Genomic DNA, 25,519 nt, shown 5'->3' with positions numbered 1-25,519 from the left:
TAATGAGGCCCAAGCAAATATGACCAGATCTAGGGAAGACAGAAATTCATTTTCATAACCAAAAGGCTGCCTTGGACACTAAGTCAAGTAGTCAGACACATGCTCTGACACCAATCAAAAACTCAGTAGTTTTAATTGCCTGGCACATACGCGATCTAGGGGCTTGTGCCAACAGGCTGATGACAACAGCAGTAATCAAATGACCACCCAAGTGCCTCAGCTGTCTGACCACATAATTGCTGTGAGATATTATAAAACGTGGGTCACCGTAAGTAAAGTTTCACTAATAACGGTATTTTTATTGTTGTTGTTCAGTCTTCTCCAGCTCTTCATGACCCGATGGCCCACAGCACGCCAATACTGTTTTCTTGGCCATGAAACTGAGTAGTTTTATATTTCCTCCTACAGTGGATTAAGGCAAACAGAAGTTAAGTGACTTGCCCAAGGTCACACAGCTAGTAGACGTCTGAGGCCAGGTTGAACTCAGGTCTTCCTGACTCCAGGCCCAGCACTCCATCCACTGAGCCACCGAGGGTGCCTAATAATAGTAACAGTAATTATAATAATGACAGCAGCTAGCATTTATAGAGCACTGTAAGGTTTGCTATTATTATCCCCATTTTACAGAAGAAGAAACTGAGGCAGAAAGGCCATGTTATCTGCCCAGGATCACACAGTCACTAAGTATGTAGGGCAGGACTAGAACTTAGGTTTTCCCAACTCTGGGTCCAATGTTCTCTCCACTAAACCACCTGGCTGCGTATCTGAAAGGCACGCAATGCAGGTATTTAGGATCTTTATTTTACAGAGGGGAAAACTGAGTCTAGGAAAGGCTAAGTGGTATGCTTATAGGTCACACAACTAGTATCAAAGCTATCATCATCACTATGCATTCTGTACACCTGGTCAAGTATAATGTCTCTTCTCCCCCAGTAAACAGGGCAGCTAGGCAGCATGGGAGATATAGTGCCAGGCCTGGAGTAAAGAAGACTCAACTTCCTGACCTCAGGCAAATGTGACCTCAGACATTTACTAGCTGTGTGACCCTGGACAAGTCATTTCACCCTGTTTACCTCAGTTTCCTCATCTGTAAAATGATCTGGGGAAAGAAATGGCAAACCACTGCACTATCTCTGCCAAGAAAACCCCAAATGAGGTCACAAAGATTCAGACACGACTGAAAAACAATTCAACAACAAAAAACAGGGCAAAGGGCTTTTTGGGGAAAAGTGTGACTAGAACACACATTAAGTTTTGACTTTATAACCAACATTAACCCAAAGAATTTAACTTCTCTCAAGTGAAAAATGTTTAACACTTGAGTGCTACTAATATTTTTTTATGATGAAAATGAAGATCAAAGTTTAGAAGGAAAAAAAGAGAGATACCCTGCTTTATCCAGCCAAGTTTGTGTGGCTCGAAGCTTCTGCCACATGTTTTAAACTCCTGGACGGGGGAGGGGCGAAGTGGTGAATCGCTCTGTGTTTCCCAACTCCTTCGTCCTGAAGTAAAAGCAGATGAACTTAAAAAAAAGAATCAAACATTCTGGTAGCACTATATGCTGCTACTGTTTCCCCAGGAGTCCCTTGCAAATAAGTACCAAGAACTCAATAGATACTTTCCTGGTAAAATACATAAATAGATAAATAAATTATCACTGGCTGAGGAGCATTTCAACATCTGGTAGCTCACTAACGCCTGTCAAACAAGTCAAGAGACACACAGGGCCAGAGAAGATCAATCTACAGCTCCTGATTTGAGAACTGGAAAGGAGAAGTTCTATCCCTGCTTCCCCTCCCCTCCCCTTCCCAGTGAGAACACGACCCACTTAAATCAGTGAGTGACCATGATGTTTTCTTCCAATGAAATAGGAATTTAACTGGAGCTCAAGCCTGCTGGAGTCACAGGCAGCTCTGCATTGATTCCCAGGAGCTTCTCAACGGTGTAACTTTAAAGTCAGATACAAGCTAGCTTTCCTAGGTTCAAATCCTGCTACAGACATTTAACTGTGTGATCCTGAGCAATTCCCTTAATCTCTGTCTGCCTCAGGTTCCTCATCTGTAAAACGGGTGTCCCAATAGCCCCTACCTCCCAGGGCTGCTGGGAGAATAACATGGCGTAATATTTTAAAGCCCTTACAGACCTTAATGTGCTATATAGAAAAGCTAGCTATGTTATGAAGCAGAATTCTAACTATTATTGCCACATTTGCCATGGTATAGGATTCAACCATCATGCCTGGACGCCCCCGGGTTATCTGCTCATAGAATTACTGAATATTAGAATGGAAAGGGAGAGCTGGAAAGCCCATGAGAACATTGGCACTGGAAGGGACATGAAAACATAATATCAGAACTGGGAGGGATCTCATATATAAAATGTCAGGGTTAGATGAGACCACAGAACACCAGAACCATAGAGACGCCGCCCAATTCCCCCATTTAACAGAGTGGATAGAGCTCCCTAGAACTGGCTGCCAGATCTTTTTGGCCTGGATTTTCTGATTTTTATTCCATTGATAATTCTATGTTCCCACCTACTTTTTGTACCAGGTTTAAATGATCTTCCTAATGCTTTGGTAAACTAGTGGTGGGTATATTAGCATGCTGTCTGCTCTATTGTTCCTTAGCCAGGCTATACAGCGTTTGGCTTTTAAAAATCCTCCATAAATCAGTTCTTTCATTCCCTTAAGCAAAAGTGCTGTTCTGCCCTTTGAATGAGCTCCAGTTGAAGTCTTGGCTCAGTGTGTGATGTCTCCATCTGTGTTCTGTGCCTCAGATAAAGTGTCATCGCAAAGTGATGACTGGCTCCTCCTTCTCTAGGTTGGGGCATAGGAACCCCCTGTATAACCCCCAAACACTTGTTGCCATGTCCGTTGCTCCCAAACTTTGATGGGCTCCTAGTACCTGCTGGATCAAGTCTCTTGATATACAGTTTGAACTACTTGCCACCCTGAAGCATGTTCCATCCTTTACTTGTCTTTCTATGTTCCAGCTGTTCCATCTATGATGCCCTCTTTCCCAGTTTCTACCTAGTGACAGCCAGCAAATTCCTCAAAGGCTACTTGCTTCATGACGCCTCCCCTGAGCCCTGGTCCAGTGACTGATGTTCAGGGTCCTTCCCACCTCTAGATCCTAACACATATGGGAGAATAAGGATAAAAATTAAATTTTTATTTAAGAATTAAACTGAAAGGATTTTCTTAAAAAGATGCTCTTCAGTTTGTAAAGATCTGACTTATGCAAGGAGGTCTTTGGTGTTTTCCATATTTCCCAAAGACAGACAGAAGTAAAGGTAATAGATTTGAAATCGAGGAACTAGAGCAGGCAAGGATGATAGAGAGTATACTATGGACCACCAGAACAGAAAGAGGAAAGAGGTAAGAGTTTGGGAAACAGATCATATGCCTGGCAAAGAGGCATAATAGGGGAGTGATGGGGGACTTCAATTATCCAGACATCTGCTGTAGCTCTCTGCCAAAGGCAGGACAGCTAATCACTTCTTTACTTGCCTTAGAAATAAGCTGACCCTTTAAAAAGTAGCAGAACCAATAACAGAAAATTCTATCTCAGGAAAGCTAAGAGGCGGCATGGCAGTATGGACAGAAAGCAAGATCTGGGTTCAAGTCCTGCCTCTGACCCATTCTAGCTATGTGTCCCCAGGACTCTAAGCAACCCCCTAAGAGTATAAGAGATAGGGAGGGAAGTCTCTTCATCTGGGAGTTCCTATACTAATGTAATCACAGGTCTAATTCCCATGCCTACGTATACAGCAGATAAGTTCCCAAGGATTATAAACTACTACAAAGGGAAGTTGACTCAGGAAGGAAAGGAGATGTGAAAAGATGAAATTCTGAAGACACAAAGAGAAACACTTCTAACAAGGAGGACACATGGGATTTGTCTGAAGATCAATGTGGATACACAGGTAACATACCAACTAGCCAACTGAGATTTTAAACAGATATGTGCAGAAGGTGAAAGAAAGTTCAGACAGCAGTGGACAGGAGCAGGGCAGAGTCCTGTAAAACATGTCAGGGCACCAATGCTCAAAATGAACTGAGCGGGGAGAGTTAAGAACCCAGAACATCTTGTGAAATTACATCAGGAGTTAAAGCACCTGGAGGGGGTGAGAAGGGTAATGATGACAAAAATCAGATAGCAAGCACAGCATCTCAATCCTTACTTTGCTTCTGTTTTCTCTGCCAAAGAGAATGAAAACTGGAAATGATAGAAATGACTAATATGGAATATGGCTTATGTAGATGACATAATGAATAGGATGCTCGACTCTAACAGAAGTCAGGAAAACCTGAGTTCAAATCTTGGCTCAGACACTTATGAGCTGGGCAAGTGCAAGTCATTGATTTTTCTCTGTACATGTAAAGTGAGGAGACTAGACTGAGTATCCTCTAAGGTCCCTTGAAGATCTAACTCTATGACCTTATAATCCCCAAGATGAACTGAATCCTTCAGTTCTGAAAAAGAAACTGGCAGATGTTATTGAGCTACTGTCAGTAACATTTGAAAGATCATGGAAGAGTGTTTCTAGGTCACATGACCAATAAGATGAAGGACTAGATATCTTCTCTCATCCTAATAATCTCTAAAACCTCTCCAAAATAGGTATTAGGCATTGGAGATAAAGCAACTTCAATTGTGTCTCCATAAACTAGGACAGACACCAAGAACACAAACAAGGTAAAAACCTAAACTAACAGCAGAGAAGGGCCATATTCCTTAAACCCTACCATGCACTCACTTAGCCCCCTCCTCAACTACTTATCATGCTCCCAGCCATAGGGTTGTACAAGTCAACCCATATGTGCTCGCAACCAAACTCAATTCCACACCTCAGTCCACTCCCCCTCTGAATGTGGAGGAGATCCCAGTGGCAAAAATTTGCTCAGGATGCAATAGGTGCTCTGTGCACCAATATGGAGGAAGAGAGGGAACGGTGTGCATGGGACCATGCGTGTAACAGAATTCAACTCTATAGCCCTCCTTCTTTCCCTCATGCCACCTCCCCAGGGCTGGAAAGTCAAACTCCAAATGGCAGAAATTTGATCACATGGCAATAGCACTCTGTGCTGCTGGGTCAGAGCTGGAGAACAGAGGGAACAGGGCAGGACCCACATGTGGGGGAAGAGGGGCAGTGTGGCACTACAGTAAGCTTAAGGGAAAGAGCCCAGAGTGTAGCTGGGGCCAGTTGTGTTCCCTCAGAAATAACTTGGGGCAGAGACTGAGCCTGGTGAACTGTAATCTGCTCAATGTGAGTGGAGGTCAAGACAGCTTTGAGGTCCAGGCTTTGGGGAGGTAGCCAGCGAATAATAGGAAAGAAAATAAGAGAAAAAAGACTGAAATTACCAAATCTATTAGGAGAAAGAGAATTCAAAGACCTTGAAGCAAATAAATAAACAGGGGAAATATTAATAGCACAAGGAATATGGCCTCCAGATCAAGCAACAGAGTTCAGGCATCTATAAATAAGCACCATAAAACAAAAACAAACAAACAAACAAAACAAATCAACACTTAATGAGGCAGAGGACCCTGAGGATTCTAAAGTGAAAAAGGAACCATAGCACACTGTTCCTGAATGGTTTAAGAGAAATAAGAATTGTGAGAGCAGAATTTATGGCCTGCACAGAAGAAATAATTAGCAGAATTAAAAAAAATTTGCATCAGTGGTGGCAAGTCTCACCAAAGAAACAAGAGAGGATAACTGATTTGGAATACAAATACACAGAAATGAAGGACAATCAGAAAGAAGAGAAACAAAAAGCAGTAACAATAAAAGAAAGCAAGATCTCCATACAACAAAACACATTGCTCTAGAAGACACGATGGATGTATAGAGACAACTTAAAGATTATAGTGTTCCCAGAAGAATACAAGTAAAAAAAACCCTGAACAGCATAAAGCAAGGAATAATACAAGAAAACTAACCAAAACTTCTGAACACAGAAAACAAAGTAGCAATCTAAAGAATCCATAGATTGCCTCCAGGAAAAAAAAGTTCTAGGATGAAAATTTCAAGATATAGTGGTTGAACTGGACAATTCTACCGACACAACAAATTCTGCAAGCAATTAGGGGGGAAAAACCTTCAGATGTAAGGGACAAGAAATTCAAATAATGCAAGACTATTCTGCATCCATGGGTAATTGCAGAATGGAATGGAATAAGATATTCCAAAGAGCAAAGGTGCTGAAGATGCAGTCCGAATTGACTTACCTTGCAAATCTGAGCCCATCTGTAAACGAAAAATGCTGAACATTTAAAAAGGCATTTGAAACATTCCTAGAAAGAAAAACCAAACCTGAAGAGATGATTTGCTTCTCAAACACCCCAGACAACAGAAATACAAGAAGGGTAAACAAACACAGCAACCAAGGACTTTACTCATATCCTTTGACCATTTAACATTTGGGGAATGGCATTTGTTTTTTAACATGCAAATATAATGCATACACATATGTATTTCCAATTGAACCACTGCCCTTCTTATTTGAGATGCATTAATTTTGCTTGTACAGAGGGACTTAAGTTTCATAGAGTCAAAGTTATTTATCTTAAATTTTGTAACTGCCTGTATTCCTTGTTTGGTTAAGAATGTCTCCCCCACCCATAGATGTGAAAGATGCTTCTTTTCTAATGTTTTTTTAAGGTATGATCTTTAATATTAAGATCTCATATCGATTTTATTATGGAATAAGTAATAAGGTCTAACCTCAATTTCTGCCAGATTGCTTTCCAGTTTTCCCAGTAGTTTATATCAAATAGGGAGTTCTTTCTTAAGTAATTTATGTTTTTCAGTTTATCAAACACTGAATCCAGTTCCACATTGAGTTGCATTGTTTCTGATTCTCCCTTGTTTGGTATGTTCCACTGATTTGCTTCTTTATTTTTTAACCAATTCCAAATGCTTCTAATGACTGCTGATTTATATACTTTGAAGTCTGAAAGTACTATTCCACCTTAATCCCTACATTTTTATATTATTTCTCTTGATATTCTAGATCTTTTGTTTCTCCAAATGAAATTAGTTATTATTTTATTGAGTGCTATAAAGTATCCCTTTGATAGTTTGATTGTTAGCATTAAAACTATAAATTAACTGATATTGTAATTTTTATTATACTGGCATAGTTTCAGTCATGAGAACTTAACATTCTTCCAGCTATAAAGTTATTCTTTGTTTCTTTGGAACATTTTTGTAGTTGAATCTATACAAGTATTTTGAGTGCTTTGGAAGAACTGATACCCAAATATTTTATGCATTTGTAGTTATTTTGAATGTGATTTCCTTTTTTATCATTGCCTCTTGGATTTCATTATCATATAAAATGCTGTTAATTTTTATAGGTTTATTTTATAGCCTACAACTCTGTTTAGCTATTAATTATCAATAGTTTTGCTGACTCCCCAGGAATTTCTAAGTAAACCATCATGTCATCAGCAAATATGGGCCTTTTTATCTACTCTTTGCCTATATTTATGCCTTTAATTTCTTCCTCTTGTCTTCTTGCTATTGCAAGTATTTCTAGAACACTATCACAGAGTAGCAAGGAGAATTAGCATCCTTGCTTTACTGCTGTATTTACTGGGAAAGCTTCTAAGGTATTTTCATTACACTTGATGCTTGCTTTTGGTTTTAGATACTTTTTATGATATTAAAAAGTCCCTTTATGCCTATGCTTTATAGGATTTTTAGATTAAATAAGTGTTACATTTTATCAAAGGCTTTTTTTTGCATCTAATGAAAAAATCATGTAATTTTAGATGTTTTTGTTTTTAACATAATTAATTATGTTGATTGTTCTCCAAATGTTAAACCATCCTTACATTCCTGGTGTAAATCCAACTTGAACATAACGAATAATTTCTTCAGTGAAGTGATGTAGTCTGATAAGATTTTATTTAAAATTTTGTAATTAGTACTAATTAATGACATTGATCTATAATTCTTGGAGTGCTTTCTTTCTCAACTTTTGAGAATAATGTGTAGTATTGGTAATAATTGTTTTTAAGTTAGACATAATTATCCTGTGAATCCATTAGAACCAACTTTTATTTTTCATTTTTTCCCTTGTAATAGTTCCTTTATAGCTACTTCCATTTCCTTTTATCAGATTGGATCATTTAAAATCTCTACTTAATACTCAACTAGTTTCAGTTATATTTTTCTATTGCTTTTGTATTCTCAGTTTTGTTAATATATAACTCTGCAAAGTAGGTTCTATTAATTCTTTTTATTTCTCCTGGTTTTACTGTGATTTCACCTTGATCTTTTGCTATTTTGATTTTCTGACTTGCTCTTTTTAATAAGCTTGGCTAAAGGTTTAATTCTTTTCATATTTTCAGTGAACCAACTTTTAGTTTTATCACTTCTATGCTATTTTTGGTTTCCAGTTTCAGCTTTTTCCTCTAATTTTGAATGTCTCCTCTTTCATGCCTTTTCGGGGTTTATTTATTTGTTGGCTAAGTTTTTTAAAGTAACATTCAGTTCTACTTTGTTAGTGTATGTTTTCAGCGATATGACTTTTTCCCCTGAGGACCACTTTACTTGCATTCTGGAAATTGTGTCATGTTTATTTCAGTATAATTTTCTTTTACATAATTATCAATTGTTTCTATGATTTGTTTTCTGATCAATTCATTATTTAGGATTCCCTTGTTAAGTCTCCATAGGAGTCTAGGTTTTTTGCTTGTACCCTCTTAACTGTTTTTTGTTGAATTACGGGTTGTAAACAATGTATTTACTATTTCTGCCTTTTCTCATTTATTTGCAATATCTCCCTGCCCGAACACAAAGTCACTTTTTGTAAAAGCTCCATGTGGTGCTGAGATATATGTATATTCTTTAGCAGTCCCTTTTAAGTCTTTTGTGACTTTCTCCAACAATTTGCTCTATATTTTCACCCTTGTTAGCTATTTGTTAAATTTGTCCAAAATTGAGAAAGGGACAATAAAAGTCTCCTGCTCTTATTGTATTATAATTGTCTTCTTATAATTCAGTTCATTTTTTCTTTATGGATTTAGATGCTATAGCATTTGGGGTACATACATTTGATATTGATATTGATTTGTTATATATGGCTGCTTTCAGCATAATGTGGTTTCTTTGTTTAGCTGTATGCTATGAATTTCTACTTTTGGTTTGTCTGATAGCATAACTGCAGACCTGCTTCTTCAGGACTCGTATATTGAAAAAGTAAATTCTGTTCTAGCCACTCATTGTTATTCTGTTTAGGTATTTGCTTTTTTAAGTATGATTCTTGTAAGCAACTGATTGCGAGGTTTTTTTTTTTCTTATCCAATCTGCCACTCTCTTTTGTTTGATTGCTCGGTTTGATTTATTTACATTTAAAGTTATGAGAATTAGGTTTTATATTATCCTCCATTTGTCTCTAATACTGCTTTCTTTTTTCCTGAATTAGGATTGTCCTACTCTTTCTCTGTAAAGACAGTACACTGTCTCTCGTTATTTCTGCTTAATCTACTTCAAGGCACGAGCTGATTTTGTGGCTCTCTTCCTACCTCCCTGTAGCCCCTTCACCCTTCTATTTGCTCCCCTTTCACCTCATTTTGCACTTGTACTTAACTTGTTAATTCCTTTTTCTTTTGCCCCTCTATCTAGTTATAGAATTCTTTCTCGCTTTTTTTTTCTTAGTTCAGTAAAACCCCCTTCTCTTTCTGTTCAACTTCTTTTCTCAGTGACCTACTCCTACCTTTCCTTTGTAACCTTGCCCATTCTCCTATAGCCCCTTTTCTTCCTCACAGCCCATAGGAATCATTTGCCACTGACTTGCTTAGGGTACATCACATATTTCTCTCAATCTTCTTCCCCCTCCCCTGTTATAAGCCTTCCCATTCTGCAGTTTAGTCTCACAAAAACAGTGATTTACTGGAGGCTTAGTCCATGATGTTTTAGGCCTGTTCCTCTTCCACTCTCTTAGTTAAGTTCTTCTCTCACCCATAGGCTCATCGAATCCTTTTAGAGAGAAGTCTCTTATTTGTCCCTCTGTTATGTTGTTTCTTACCTCATAGAAGTCTTTCTCTTTCTAGTTTTTTGTTTGTTTGTTTTTGTCTTTCTTCGAGGGGGCAATTTCATTACTTGTGCTTTACTTGGTTGCTGTATTTGTTTATCTTTCTTATGTTTCTCTTGTCTGGGGAGTCTGCAAAGCAAATAATCTGTTTGGGTTTTGTTTGTTTGTTTTTTGTAGACATGCTTCAAATGCCTTTCTTTTATTGAACCTCCATCATCTAACATGGATGACTTAGCTGAAGTCTGCAGGGGATTTTGCTTAGGGGTTCATCTTGAGGCCCATAATTTTTGGAACACATAATTCCATTCCCATCTTTAGTTTCTGGTGAGTACCTGATAGTCCTGTTATTCAAAAATCTTTCCTTCATATTTAAAGGTCTTTTCCTAGTCTCTTGAAGAATTTGTTGTTTGTTTTTGGAACTGTTCAATTTAATTGCTATGTTTCTTGTGGTTTGCAGCAAATGAGATAATATTTGTAAAGTGCTTAGCACAGTGCCTGGTACATAATCACTTAATAAATGCCTGTTCCTGTCTTTCTTTCCATTGGTTTTTGTTTTCTAGAGGCAATTTGTGTATTATTTCAATTGGTATTTTGTTTTCAGTGCTCATAAGTAATGGACAATTTTCTTGCATTTTTTCTTGCATTCTGGTATTTATAGCTGTTTTTTTCATTGTTACATTCTTTTGGGAGACCTATGATCCTTTGGTTGTCTATGCATGGTCTGTCTTCAAGACCGGTTTTATTTGTATAAGGATCATATGTTCTTATAACATTATCATTTTGTTTTTCTTTTCTTTCAGGTTGATCTTCACTTCTGTGTATTTGTATTCAAAAGTTGGGCTCAAAATGTTCATACCCTTTGACCCAGCAATACCACTTCTAGGGTTGTATCCCAAAGAAATCACACAAGCGGGAAAAGGACCCATATGTACAAAAATATTTATAGCAGCTCTTTTTGTGGTAGCTAAGAATTGGAAATCAAAGGGATGCCCATCAATTGGGGAATGGCTGAACAAGCTGTGGTATATGAAGGTGATGGAATACTATTGTGCCATAAGAAATGGGGATGATGCAGACTTCATAACAACCTGGAAAAACCTACACGACATAATGCTGAGTGAGTGGAGCAGAGCCAGGAGAACGTTGTGCACAGACACAGATATATGGATCCCGTGAGGACCAACCCTGACATACTGCGCTTTTCTCAGCAACCTAAGGGGCAAGGACAACTCCAGGGGACTCACGATGGAGAATGCTATCTTCATCCAGAGAAAGAACTGCGAAGTTTGAATACAGATCGAGGCGTACTACATGCTCGCCTTTTTTGCTTCTTTTTTTGTTTTTGTTTTTGGGGTTTTTTTTTGGTTCTGTCTCTTCTTTCTCATGATTCATTCCATTGGTCAAAATTCTTCTCCACGACTTGACTAGTGCATAAATTAATTCAATGCGAAAAAAAAAATATGAGGGAAAAAAGTCATAAACTTGAATTTATATCCACAATCAGCTGTGATTCTTATGAGCAGATCATAGAAAATTCTAGAAAATGGGCATGTTTTAGAAACTTTTGAGTTAAATAATAATAAATTTAAATATTATAGTAAAAAAAAAAAAGTTGGGCTCAGTCAAAGGGCCAAACTTGAGGACCTAGAGGGTCACATGTGGCCTCAAGGCCACAGGTTTGCCACCCCAGCCAGGGTCTTTGCCTTATCTCCCTTTGTCTTACAATGTATCTGAATAAGCAAGTTTGGATTCATTTGGGGGGCCATCTTCCCTTCTGTTATTATTTTCTTCCCTGTTGATTTATCTGATTTTGCTCAAGGCTTTTAACTGCATTTTCTTCCTCCTAAGATTTCTGGTAATTTCTTTTTTGTTTTTTTTCCTCATGTTCCCTTTGCTCACTTTCTAACTTGTCCTTTAATGGCAGTTCCCCTGAAGGCTGGACCTCAAAGCTGTCACAGACTCTTTCCATGCTGGAGGAATTTCACTGGCTTCAGTCCCTGTCTCAAGTGACTCCCTCAAGGACAAAACTGGCCCCAGGTGGTTGCAGGATCCTTTGCTTCATGCAGGTCTGGTCTGGCAGCAGTGACAAATGGGTGCTTTGCCCTGCTTCCCTCTATTCCTTAGTGCCCTGGCTGAGCACCACTGCAGTGAAGCATGTCACTTCTGCTTTCATATACTTCTGCCTCCTGACACATAGGAAGTACATAAATATTTGTTGACTGACTGACTTATTTGCAATTCAATGCCACATGCCAGTTGGCCCCAGGACTCTGACTTCCCTTCTCTTGAGGCAGGACACTGCCCTTGAAAGGACAATACTATCTCAGAGGAGGTAGTTTTCCCAGGCATGAACTCTACCCCCCCCCGCCCCCACCCCACCCCAAACTGAGCCCATAGTAAGGGCACATTTCTCATTACAGAATATCTCTTGTCCCCATGGGAGTGCTCTTCAGTGGGACTCCTCCCCTCAATTAGGTCAAGATTTCCCCTTTTTTTTTCCCTCTGTTTGAATTCTTCCTTCTGATACTGCATGCAATATCTTAAAGTCCTTCTTCTTGCTAAGAGACTTTAGGAGTGAGTTATCTTTCCTCCCTGGTACTCACAAACTTGATTATAATATATCATAAATTTCTCTCAGTCTTCCACTTCCTCTCTATTCTTTTATTTAGCTTTCAATTCTGCAATTTAGACCTACCAAAATACAGTGATTCACGTGGAAAGGGAGAAGGAAGGTTAGGAGGTTTAGCCCATGATATCTCAGACCTACTTCTCCATTATAACTTTGTTTCTTTAAATTCTGCCTTCTTTATTACTCTGTGTACTTTTAGAAAGAAATCTCTTAATGAACCCTCTGGTTATGTGACCCAATAGGTGGCTTTCTCATAATAGTTGGGGTTTTTTTAAATAGTCTCTTGAGATGGGGTAATTTATTTCATTACTTACTCCTTCCTTGGTAATTACACAGAAAGTCTTATGTTATTTTAATTTCCTTTCCTTCATATTTGAAGGTCTTTTTCCTGGTTTCTTGCAGAATTATTGTCTGTCATTGGAACTATTAAATGTATCCACTGTGCCTCAGGGTCAGCAGCTCAATTTGCTTTCATTTTTTCTTAGGAGATATGCATATTCTTTCTATGGGAAGGAAGGAAGGAAGAAAGGAAGGAAGGAAGGAAGGAAGGAAATAAGCATTTATCATGTGCCTATCATGTGACAGGTACTTTAGTATTTTGTTTTCTATATTCCTAAGTTCTGGGTATTTTTCTGGTATTATTTCTCACATTATAGTGTTTGTCTCTGTGTATCTTCTGTTTAAGATTAATGTACCTGCTGGCATAGACGTCACATGTGCTTTTAACAATATTGCTCTTTGCTTTTCTTCCAGATTGTCCTTCACTTGTGTACTTATATTCCCAATCTCTTATCCCCTTTTTTGCTTCTTTCAGGAGACTTGCCACTGTGGATTCGAGTTTTTCTATTCTGCTAATTATTTCTTCTGTGAAGGCCATAAATTCTGCCATGTATTTGTTCAGTCTTCTTGAAAGATCGTTACCTCCTTCTTGGCGCATTCTGGAACATTCTGCTATGGTTTCATACTCTCTTGGGAATCCATAGAGTTTTGTGTTTCATCAAGTGTGTTGGTTCTATTTCTTCTGTCTTGTAGTATTTATTTAGAGAGGTGTGCAATCTCTTGGATGTTTGGTAGTCATCTTGCCTTCTGATTTTAGTATCTGTTGATTTATCTGTCTGTGCTCTAGGTTTTTAACTGACTTTTCCTCCCCTAGAGAACACTGGCAGTTTTAGTCTTTTTCCTTTATGTCCCCCTGTTGCTTGCTTTCTGACTCCCCCTAACTTGATGGTGGCTTTATCATAAAAGCTAGATGCCAAAGTTGTCTCAGCTTCCTCTCATGCTGAAGAATTTACTTTTCACCAACATTTCACTTATGTAGCTTCTGGGGGGACAAGATTAGTTCCAAATGGATTCCAGGGCCCTCTCCTTCAGTTGCTATGAAGCTACACACATTGGTTCCCTGCCCCAGTTCCCTCTAATCTTTAGCTCTGACAGGGATGAGTCGGCATCAGTCACTTTCCGTAGGATTGGAGGAAGACAAGGTGGGCACTGGAGCAGAGTTCCTATTGCTTTGGGATTCCCTAAATTAAGGCTGACCCAGGAAGTAGAATAATCTTTCCCTCTGATAATCTCTCCCTCTTCCCCTTACCACTATCTCCACCTTAAATGCCTGGGCAGAGCTGATGTTCACAGTTTGTGGCCACAGAATGCTGGGGGAAAAGAAGTGTTGAAGTTTGCCATCAGAGTCTATGGCAGGGGGGAAATTCCTTCATGGATCCCAATGTGAAATCTACAAGTCAGTTTGTACATCCTGCCAGAAAGCTGTTGCTTTGTTGGGTTGTTTGTCCTTAGAAACAACTATGATAGCTCTATCCTTGGTGCAGAATTCCTTTTTGTGAGCACTTTGAGTGTTACTGGGGACTGGAGCAAATACCTAAACTTCATCTTATTGGTTACATGACCCAAAAGTCCTCACTTCCTTTTCTTTCAGTAGTAAACATGGTGCTTTCTTTAACAGGTTGGCACCAAAAAAGTGTAATGTTGGGAACACAACCAGCTCATTTTCTCTTCACATTCTACACAAGTTTTCCTGAATGCTAAATTAGTCACCATCTGTGCCTTCTGTACATACCAAACATAGCTTCTTGTTTTAAACAGTGACTCAAGATGGAATGTGAAGACAGGCAATGCAAACAACTTACTCTCTGTCCATCATAGCACAAAAGAGACATCAGAAAAAACACTGAAAGTATGGGCTCTTAGAAACTTTTCACCTTTTTCCTGAATTATTTTCAACAAAATACTGAAATGATGACCAAATCATAATCTAGTGACTACTGGTAAAATCAGTTTAAAATTCCAGCTAAGAAAATACTGACAGAGATCTTAGTATCTTCTCCCTCTCCATTTTGTCACATACTTATAGCTGTGTCAGCCTGTATTTTGTCTTCCTTCTAGAGAGATGTTTTCATGAGTCAAGTACTCTAATGATTTTTAAAGGTAAATAACAGTAGAAAGAAGTGGAAGAAACAAATTCAATTCTGCCAAGTTTTGTCCGTTCTCCTCATTGATTCCTTTTTATTGATAATATTTTAATCTCTTTTAGAATCAAGATGAAAAGACAAGCATAGGCTGTAACTGACATCATCACTGCATCTTATCCAGCCATCCACCCAGGCTATCTTGTCATGTATTTGCTGACATTGTCATATTCCTCTGGACCTCTAGGATTCATATCCCCAGTGTCCCTGGGGAAATTAATCTAATCATCTTTGGAACTGTCAGTCTGGAGTCTAGCAGCCTTAACTATTGTCTGAGTGAATCCAACCTTACCTAACTCACTATATCTAGCTGGTGCCCAACTCCATACCAGACCATGTTTCACTTTCACATCCCATTCAGTCATCCACCCAGGGCATTTTCCTGTTTCCCCTGCTTTCCACCTCTTGAACTTCTAAAAAGTACCTTCCAACTGACTGCTCTATACATCAAATCTCCATCCCTGTGACTCCGCAGATACTCTCTTCTCTGGTCACCACTCTCCTAAATGTGTCATCTTCCCTAATTAGAATGCAAGTTCCTTGAGGGTAAGGGATGTTCTCATTTTTAAAATTTGCAACTCCATTTTTAGAATTTTGCCCAGCATACAGCAGCTGTATAATAAATTATTTTTTATTCTCAGTCATTTATCACATTAGGGAAATCAGAAATTATCAATGCCCATCAAAGCCTTTAGAATCCAAGAATTAAACAGGACTTAAATGAGGCCATAGATCACAGGACCTCAGTTCCTTAGAAAGATCAGAGTTCATCTCATCAACGTAAGTCTGAGCAGAAATTCCCCGGAGAGCATCCTTGACAAATTCATCAATGAGCTTTCACTGAAAGATCTTTACAGATGGAAACTCTGTTCTCTCTAGAGGCAGCACGCCCACTTCTGGATGATTCTAACTGTTAACAAGCTTTACTCCTTTTTCAGAGAGTCAAAATTTCCCTGCACCTTCTGCCCATTGCTCCAGGTTCCTCTCTCTGAAGCCAAGCTGAACAATTCAAATCTGTCTTCTACATGAATGACAGGCCTTTAAATATCTGGAGACAGCAATCCCTTCCTCCCCCTCCCCTATCCTGTGCCTTCTACAGCCTAAACATTCAACAGTTCAACATTTAATTCATTCCTTTACCTCTAGGCAACTCTGATCCTGGAAAAGTAGTTTGTCCTCTCAAAGAAAGAAATCTGAGCCACAATACAAGGAAGTACCTTAAAGACCCTTCTCTAACATTCTCTTTTCTCTCAGTTGTAAAGGAAACTCACATATAAAGTTTGGAATTAGAAGCAGTGATGACATAACATACCATCAGAAGACATTGTTCTCCTGGCTGTGACTTGGCTGGAGAAGCAAACACCTTAAGAGTTATGGGAATGCTGGTCTGATTATGAGAAGCCTTCCTTGGATACAGCATCAAAATTATTTCAAATGCTTAAGAAAGAAATCTGAGAAAATTGAGTATAAACTTTTTCATTTGGCCTCTCAACTCTTTCTCTAAAACCACTGTTAGGTGAGATATAACATTGGGGTAGGACGGAGTTAAAAGCCAAGAAGTCTTGGGTTCCTGTCCTGCCTATGACAAATTATTGGCTGTGTGACCCTGGGCAAATCATTAAAAATCTCAGTGCTCTAGGTAATTTCCTAAAACAACAAGTGGCAAAGAAGATATCGGCCTCAACTGGCAGAAGGAGTTTCATCACATGGGAGTTCCCTCTCTCATGCCCTTTCATAATGGAGGCATTAATATGGCGGTCGGAACACTATTTGTCAGTTCCATAGCAGTTTCTCTTAAGTTCACCCAATGTTATAAAATCTAGTTGTTAACATCAGAGAGGACAGGCTCTTTGATTTCCTACAACTGTAGAGCTAGAAGGAAACTTCAAAGTTCAATATCCTTGTTTAATAAATGAAGAAAGTGATGTCTGGAGATAGAAAACTGATTCGGCCAGACAAGTTAATGGAAAAGCAAATCCAGGCTCAATGATCTCCAGGCCAGTATTCTTTCCACTATGCTGTCTCAAATGTATTTTCCTAAAAAACAAATCCATATAAACAAAATCCTTCATACAAAGATTTTTTAATAAAATCTGGTGGGATTCACACGCCAAGCCTGGATTAGCTTCATCAAAGTTCCTTATTTCTTAAGAATTTCAAATCCAAGCCATTTCTGAACCCAACTGAAGGAAGTTGCCTCTATTCAAGGAGGTGAATTGGGGGAATACATTTTGTCACTTTCCCCTGTGTCTAGCTGTGGCTAATTGATTTGGACTCTCTGTTTTCCTTAGATTCGATACCATCATTACCACAGCAGTCACTAGGCTAAGCCTGTCTCCATCATGAATTTCATATACTTCCTCCCTGACAGCACTCATCAATCCCTATTGCTTTTTACCCAGCCAGAGCCCAGCACTTTCCCCTGGGGAGACCTCTGCTACACTCGATACTTAACCCCTGAACCTGGCCTAATCCATCACCTCCAGCTGAACAGTGACACAGACGAGGTCTCTCCCTGAAGGCAGGGCTACTCGCCTTTCCACTTGGAAAGCAGGGACAGAGCCATCCACGGCATCCGTCTGCTTTCTTTTTGTCCCCACTGCCTGGTGCTCCCCATAATGACAGCTTTACTGTTAGGGTACTTGGCTGCATTAGTTGGGGTGGGGGAGGAGTGCATTTAATGCAGCATCTTCTATGTTTTTGTTAAATCCTTAGGAGGTTCCTTTGGGAATACCTGAGAGAACTCTCTTTCCTTGAGTGTACTCAGAAGAAGAAACTATAATTCTGGAATAAGGTTTTCCCTCAAAGTCTTCAAGCAAAAACTTTCCCATATTCTTATGGATAGACATCTTCTGAATCCTAATAAAGGGATGAGAAACCCTGACTCCAGAGGAGAGAACTGATCTTTCCTAAATCTAACACATGGCTGAACAGCAACCAGTCCTTAAAAAACAAGACAAAACCATACATCTACACATATGTGCATATGGATCAATGAACACGTCTGACTTACCTCATAACCAAACTGCAGCTCATCAGCAGTCAGCATGATGATGTCATCATCAATAGCAAGCACTGCTTCTGTTTCGATTTCATCATACGGGTAAAAACGATTACTCAGTTTGTTTTCAGCTGTTCTCACGACTTTCAAAGGAACGCGGATCTTGGGCCAAAGAGAATCTGAGAGGAGAAACACCAAACAGGAGAAAGTAGGTACTCATTTTATTTCACCATAAATATATTGCATATTTGTATGTAATTGTTATATTTATTTTGCTAACTTCTGATTGTTTCCAAATGGGGGAAGGGAATGGTGGGGAGGGACAGTCCCTGAAAAATGAGCTTTTCCTTATGGCAATGAGGTCTAGGAGAAAGTACTGGCCTGGGGGCAGACAACCATGGCTGAGTTCTGTCTCCCACACTCACTGATTTGTGGGATCCTGGACAAGTTGTTTTACTTGTCTGAATCATGGGTCCTTCAGTAGGAAAACAAAAGTGCTAATACTTACACTACAAACCTGAAGGTACTGATGTGAAGAATTTGAGAAATATTAAAGTGATGTAGAAATGAAAGCTATTATGATTATAAGGCAAGTATTAGGAGGTTTATGGGTATCTTGTTTGTACATTAAAAACCAAACCTTGGGGGCAGCTAGGTGGCACAGTGAGTAGAGCACTGGCCCTAGAAGCAGGAGGACCTGAGTTTAAATCTGGCCTCAGACACTTGACACATGTACTAGCTGTGTGACCTTGGGCAAGTCACTTAACCCCAACTACCCTGCCCCCCCCAAAAAAACCCCAAACCTCTATTGTGTACCTACTGTGGAAAAAACACCGGGTACAGCATTGAGCATACAAAACAAAGTTATATAGCTCCTGCCTTCAAAGAGCTTATACTTCAACAGGGGAAAATAAAATACGGGCAGACAATACTTCTAACTCCTAAGAACTTCCTCATTATTAGGGCAGTTAGAGGGGATATATAGGTTGTGAACAGAATATTATGAGATGATATATAAAAAACAATTAAGAGGTGAGAAAAAAGGATGCACTGGGAGAAGGGAGAAGGGAAGAGGTAGAATGAGGTCAGTTATCTCATATAAAAGAGGCATGAAAGAGCTTTTACATTGGAGGGGAAGATGGAGGATGTGGGAGGAGTGCTTGAACTTAACTCTCATAGGAATTGGCTCAAACAGGAAATAACATACACACTCAGTTGGGTATAGAAATCTATCTTGCCCTACAGGAAAATAGGAGGAGAAGGGGATAAGGTAGGGGGGAGGTGCTGATGGGAGAGAAGGTGGATTTGGAGAGGCAAGAATCTCAAGCAAAACGGTTCTGAGGATGGACAGGGTTGAAAGGAGAAAGAGAAGAGGATAAAGAGGGGGAAATAAACAGTAATAACTGTGAAAAAATGTACAGCAAGTTTCTCTCACAAAGATCTCATTTCTCAAATATATAGAGAAGTCAAATTTATAAGACTACAAGCAAATCACCAATTGATAAATGGTCAAACGATATGAATAGGAAGGTATCAGACAAAGTAATCAACGCCATCTAGTCATGAAAAAAAATGCTCCAAATCACTACTGTTAAGAGAAATGCAAATTAAAGCAACTCTGAGATACCTATCAGATTGGCTAATATGACAGAAAAGGAAAATGACAAATATTGGAGAGGATGTATGAAGATTGAGACACCAATGCAGTGCTGGAGGAGTTATGAACTTATTCAAACACTGTGGAGAGCAATTTGGATCTATGCCCAAAGGGCTATAAAAGCATGCATACCCTTTCACATAACAATTCCACTATTAGATCTATATCCCAAAGAGATTCTTAAAAAAGAATGAAAAGAAAAAAAACCTATATGTACAAAAATATTTATGACAGCTCTTTTAGTGGTGGCAAAGAATTGGAAATTAAGGGGTTGCCCATCAATTGGGGAATGGCTGAACAAGTTGTGGTATATGATTGTGACGGAATACTACTGTGCTATAAGAAATGATGAGCAGGATGCTCTCATAAAAGCCTCAAAAGACTTACATAAACTGATACAAAATAAAACTAACAGAACCAAAAGAACATTGTACACAGTAACAGCTATACTGATGATGATCAACTATGAATGACTTAGCTATTCTCAGCAGTACAATAACCCAAGAGAATTCCAAAGGATTTTAAAAATGCTATACACCTCCAGAGAAAGAACTGATAGAGTCTGAATGCAGATTGCAGAACCCTTTTTTTTTAAACTTTCTTTATTTTTCTTGGGTTTTTTTTTTTGGGGGGAGGGGCTGTGTTTTCTTTCACATGGTTAATATGGAAATATGTTTTGCATGATTGTATGTGTATTACTTATTATCAAATTACTTGTGTTCTCAAGGATGGGGGAGGGAAGAGATGGAAGAAGGGAAGAAAAGAATTTGGAACTCAAATTTTAAAAAAACAATGTTAAAAACTGGGAATATAAGTGGGAAAAAATAAAATATTAAATTTTTAAAAATTATTCAGGATTTGCTAGACAACACCATATTCATCTTGACTTAAGTTATACAGGTGGATGACAGTAGAACAAGTCTTTTATTCCCTTCCATGCTAACAATGACTTGAACCAATTCCAGTTCAATTTCCTTAAAAATAAAAAATGTTCTATTTAAAAGAGTATGAAATTAAGATTTTTTGGTAAAATGCATATCTCCAGAATTTTTTTTTTCTCACAACATATCTGGGAAGATGAGAAGGGAGGAGCAAAGGCAGTTGGTTTTAGGCAGGACAACTTGGGCACAAAGTTGTTTAAGTTACATAAGCCAAGTCTAGAGAAAGCCTTTTGGGAAAGCCAGAAAAAAAGCACTGATATGCCAACACATCTCAATGTACTTGATCTAAAAATGAAAATCACACCCCTCCTGCTCTAGTACAATTGGTGTCCTCCCCTCAATCCATAAGAGGAGGGCCACCACTGTCCCAGATGCCTCCCTCACAGTCTCTGGATGTTTCAAGAAGCCGGCAGGCTATCCATTGGTCATTGCTATATAATGAGGCCATCTTCTCTTTGGATCGTTTATTGGATACCACTGATACCTTCATACCACTTGTTGTACACAAGTCTCGATGGTAATGGGCTACTCTCTGCTTATACACACCTGAAGCCTCACCACTGCCCTCTGGGTGATGCCCAACCTCAATTCCTGGGAGTCTGTGGCATCCCCAGACAGCACCCCTAGAAGTCACTGATCTTCAGGGAGAAGCTTAGGATCACTCAAAGAACTTCAGCCTGCTCCATGGTTTCTGTTTAAATGGTTACAGTATACATTTCCTTTTTCCTGGATGCACAGTTAGGTCAAACTCTTTTCACTAAGAACTAAGAGCGTGGGAGTGGGCCTACAAAGAAGATATGGATCAAAGACTGAAAAAAAAAAAAGCAGATTAAGTACCTAAGAGTCTTTGCACCTGAATTATCACAATAAGGAAAAGGGCCTTCAACAATCCTTCCCTGTACCATGAATTTACTGTGTGACCAAAGGCAAATCACTTGTCCTCTCTAGTTTCAGTTTCTCCATTTGTAAAGTGATGGGGCCAGATGAGCCCCAAAAGTCCTTCTAACTCCCAAGCCCTATAATTCTGTAATTCTACTATGTGAACTATTTTTCCACATGGGGAGGTGACAGGAGACTTGAGCAAGTCACCTAAACAGTTTGGGTCTTAGTTCCTTAATGTCTACACTCAGGAGATGGGATTCTGGATTAGAGATGACAGAGGTCTGGTTGGAGACCCCAGGTGTGCAGAGACAATTTAGGGAGCGCATAAACCAAGAGGAGAAAAAATAATTAGACCTTGATGTTCACTGACCTCCACCAAAGTTTAGCTTCCTTTCAGCTATTTAAAAACATAATTCTGAGGAGTCCCTAGGCCCTCACAGACAACCGAAGGGTTCCATTCAATCACACACACACACAGAACACATGTGCATACTCGCATCCAAACACACAAGAGTGGAGAAGCAGCACTGCGTATGTTTGCCACTTGGGCAAAACACATATATTCCTCCGAGCCAGCTGAAGTTTGTATTTTGATGTGTTGACATTAAAACTATAGATAATTTGGCCTATTTGTTTTCCAGATGTGGACATCCAAAGAGGTGCATTGTTGAAATAGAACTAATCTTTCCACTTACCCTGTAATGTTTTCAGATGCCAAAAGGCTTTGAGATTTTGATGGGGACAACGTTAGCCAGGGAAGCTGAACTTGGAACTTGGGTTCAAGAAAGAGGACTGAATCCTGATATTTACTGAAAGTGTAACCAGCATGATTTCCTGCCCCAAGACTGACCACACAGAGCCAGAGAAGAGCTCTGCTACATGAGATGCTCCTGCTGGGGATGAGAAGCCAAGGGCCAGCACTGACTCTGGCTCCTATCCTTGCCTTCTTTTCCTTCCAGTGAGGGGGAGGCCTTCATGATGGGGAACACATGATAGTGTTAGCAGGCCTGAAAGGAAAAGTATTGTCACTAATTTCTCCTTCCCTCAAAGGAATCCTACTATATGGGAGGGAGAAGTCAAGTAGAACAACTAGGACCTGAGAAGAAGAGACCCCCATAACAGGGATGGCAACTTGGGCAGAGCTACTTCCAAAAGGTGTTTTCCAAAGGCAATTTAGTTTCCTGCCCTTCACTAAACCTAGGCCAGGCCTCAGCTTTTACAAGCAAACAACAACCAATGGAGAGAAGACACTTCCCTTCATCTAAACATTTACTGGCCTCCACAGATAGATCCCGGCAATGCCCCCAAGGAGTTCATTGCCTCACTGGCAAAAGAAAAAGTGTAGGCAGAGAAGCTTAGGAATTGCTCCAGAGAAAGGGTCTCCAATCTGGTTGGCCAGCCTAGGTTAAACTAGGTTTTTCTTTCTCTTTCCCCTCTGTAGCTTGAATGGAACAAGACTGGCCCCTCATATCTTGTGCCTCATCCTGTTTGGGGGTGGGGTGGGGTAGGGTAAGGTGGGGGTGAAGGGGACAAAATAGAAATGTCATCTTCCATTCATAGAGTATCCAGGAAAAATATTTCTTAAACACTTGGCAAACTTTATGAAAAACAAACAGTTGCGCAGGATGAATCAGTAACCTCATTCTCTCTCACAGGCTCAGCTTTTAGCCCAACCTGAAGAGAAAAAAGGACTTTTTGTGTCAATCTAAAAAAGACTAAAGGTATTGACTAGCTCTTGTCCCCATGCAGGATGCCAAAAAAGATGTGTGAGCAAAGGAAATGTTTTTCCAACTTGGCAAAGGTGCTAAAAAGTATGAGATGACTGATGTGACCCTGAGCCCATCTGGCCCACCACCACCACAAGCACAACCACAGGTCCCAAGAATCAACATTCACTTCCTTGCCAAATGTCGAACCACTTTAGGAGATGCTAAGTTACCCTTGGCAGCTGGGATCTTGAGACAGGACTGTAGAACACAAGGGCCAGTATCAGGAGATGGCTCCATTTTCTCACCCAAGCCAATGGCAATTTGAGAATGGGAAAGAACCCTGACTGTGGAGTCGGAAGACCTGGGTTCAGGTCCTGTCTCTGGCTCAGGCAAGCCATTTCCTCTCAGGTTTCTCATTGGTAAAATGTGGTGGTTAGCCTAAATGATTTCTCCAGTTCTTCCCTCCCAGATCTAAGTCCTATGATCCCTTGCCACCTCCTCTGGATTTCCCATCCTGCCTTTCCAAAGCCAAACCCACCTTGCCTGTCAAAGTATTCAAACAACCACAGCTGGATACGGTCACTGCTGAGGAGGGATAGATGTTGCAAGGCTATCTCAACCACAGAATTAAAATCAATTAAAACAGAAGACCTAATGCAAACTTGTCCAAAATGTACAAGAGATTATTAACCTTACTGAGGTAAGGGCTCTAGTCAAACAATCTCTTTCTCCATTAAGCTTGAAAAGCAAGAAGGGGCAGAGGAAAAATCAGTGATCATCTTTTTCTTCTGACAGAATTGAAAACCAATGTGATGAAAGCAAGCCAGAAATTTCTATTGCTAATCCTAAGTATTCACTTAAACTTTAAACTAGCAATTTTAATTTGTGTTTAGTTGAGTTAGAGCAAGGAGGAGGGGAAAGGGTAGGGAATAAAGAGACAGAGTCAGAGACACAGAGAAAAACATTGCTGCCTACACCAATACTCTAAGCAGCAGACATGCTAACCGCAATATTTATTTTAGTAAATGCAGAGAAAGTGAAAAACATCACTTTTGCCTCTAATATTTCAAAGCCCTGAATGCTTTAAAAAATTACTAATGCTTTACATTAAAAGTCACATGTATTTGCAGGCATGGGGACTAGTCAGAGCTGACAGCTACACTTACCAACTGAACAAACACTCTACTGAAGATTAAACGTGGTTCATATTCTTTCAAAACAACCATATCTCCAGGGCCAACACCTCAATTAAAACCACCATACAAAAAAAAAGTGGGTCCATTTTTTAAAGTGTCAAAATTTGGCCCTTATCAGATAAAGTCTCTTCATAATGTTCCCTCACCCTGTAAGATTCAAAAAACAGTCAGAACTCTCAAAGACCCAGGATTTCTGGCTCAAAGGCATTGGTTTTCTGAACCCAGCACTGCAGTCAGCAGTACTCAGGGTTATGTGACACCATCAAATCACCTCAGGTAACAAGGTGTGGTCAAAGGAAGAACTGTGAGAGCTGGGGGAATATTTGGAGCAAAGGGAGAGGTAATTTAGCATAAGACAATGAATTGTCCCTAGGATCCTTTTGGACATAAAGAAAATGAGGTTCAGAGAAGTGAGATCACTGGCCAAAGGTTACACAGGATTGGTCATAGGTAGCAGGGCGAGGTTAGAAGTTTGGCTGCCTGACTCCAAAACCAGTGCTCTCTTCAGTACAACGTGCTGCCTTCCCTTCCTCTCCATCCATGGCATCCCCACAAACAGCAGCTTTACCCCAGGGCTTGCTAGGGCCCTCTTCTCTTCTCCCTCTAAACTATCTCACTCAGCTCCCATGGGTTCAATTATCACCTCTTTTCAGATGACTCCCAGATCTCTATATCTTTCCCTAGTCTCTCTCCTGTGCTCCCAACCCACATCAACAACTAACTGCCTTTCAGGCATGTGAAACTCAATCTTTCAAAGACATTTCAAACTCAACTTATCTGAAACAGAACTCAGAATTTTTCCTCCTACACCCTCCCCTCTTTCCAAAGGTCCTCTTCCTGGCACCCTCCCTGTTAACACTGACTCAAATCTAGGGGTCGCCTTTGCATCCTCTTGCTCCCCCACCTATCTAGCCCACTGATAAGTCTTGCCATTTCCACCTTCACATGTCCAGTATCTGTCTCCTCTCCCTCA

General features: G+C 39.7%; 1 protein-coding gene across 2 annotated transcripts in view; it reads right to left on the bottom strand.

Annotated features, from left to right (window-relative positions):
- EXT2 (exostosin glycosyltransferase 2) overlaps positions 1-25,519 on the bottom strand; it is a 189,372-nt gene that overhangs the window by 41,043 nt on the left and 122,810 nt on the right. For both annotated transcript variants that reach the window (XM_036764388.1, XM_036764387.1), the window contains exon 10: positions 18,174-18,340. In XM_036764388.1, coding sequence (XP_036620283.1) covers positions 18,174-18,340 — 167 coding nt within the window. The remainder of the gene's footprint in view (positions 1-18,173; positions 18,341-25,519) is intronic.

Source organism: Trichosurus vulpecula, chromosome 6 (genome assembly GCF_011100635.1).
Source record: "Trichosurus vulpecula isolate mTriVul1 chromosome 6, mTriVul1.pri, whole genome shotgun sequence".
Classification (NCBI taxonomy): Eukaryota; Metazoa; Chordata; class Mammalia; order Diprotodontia; family Phalangeridae; genus Trichosurus; species Trichosurus vulpecula.
The sequence above is the reverse complement of the archived record's forward strand: the minus strand, read 5'-3'. Positions and strand labels throughout refer to the sequence as shown.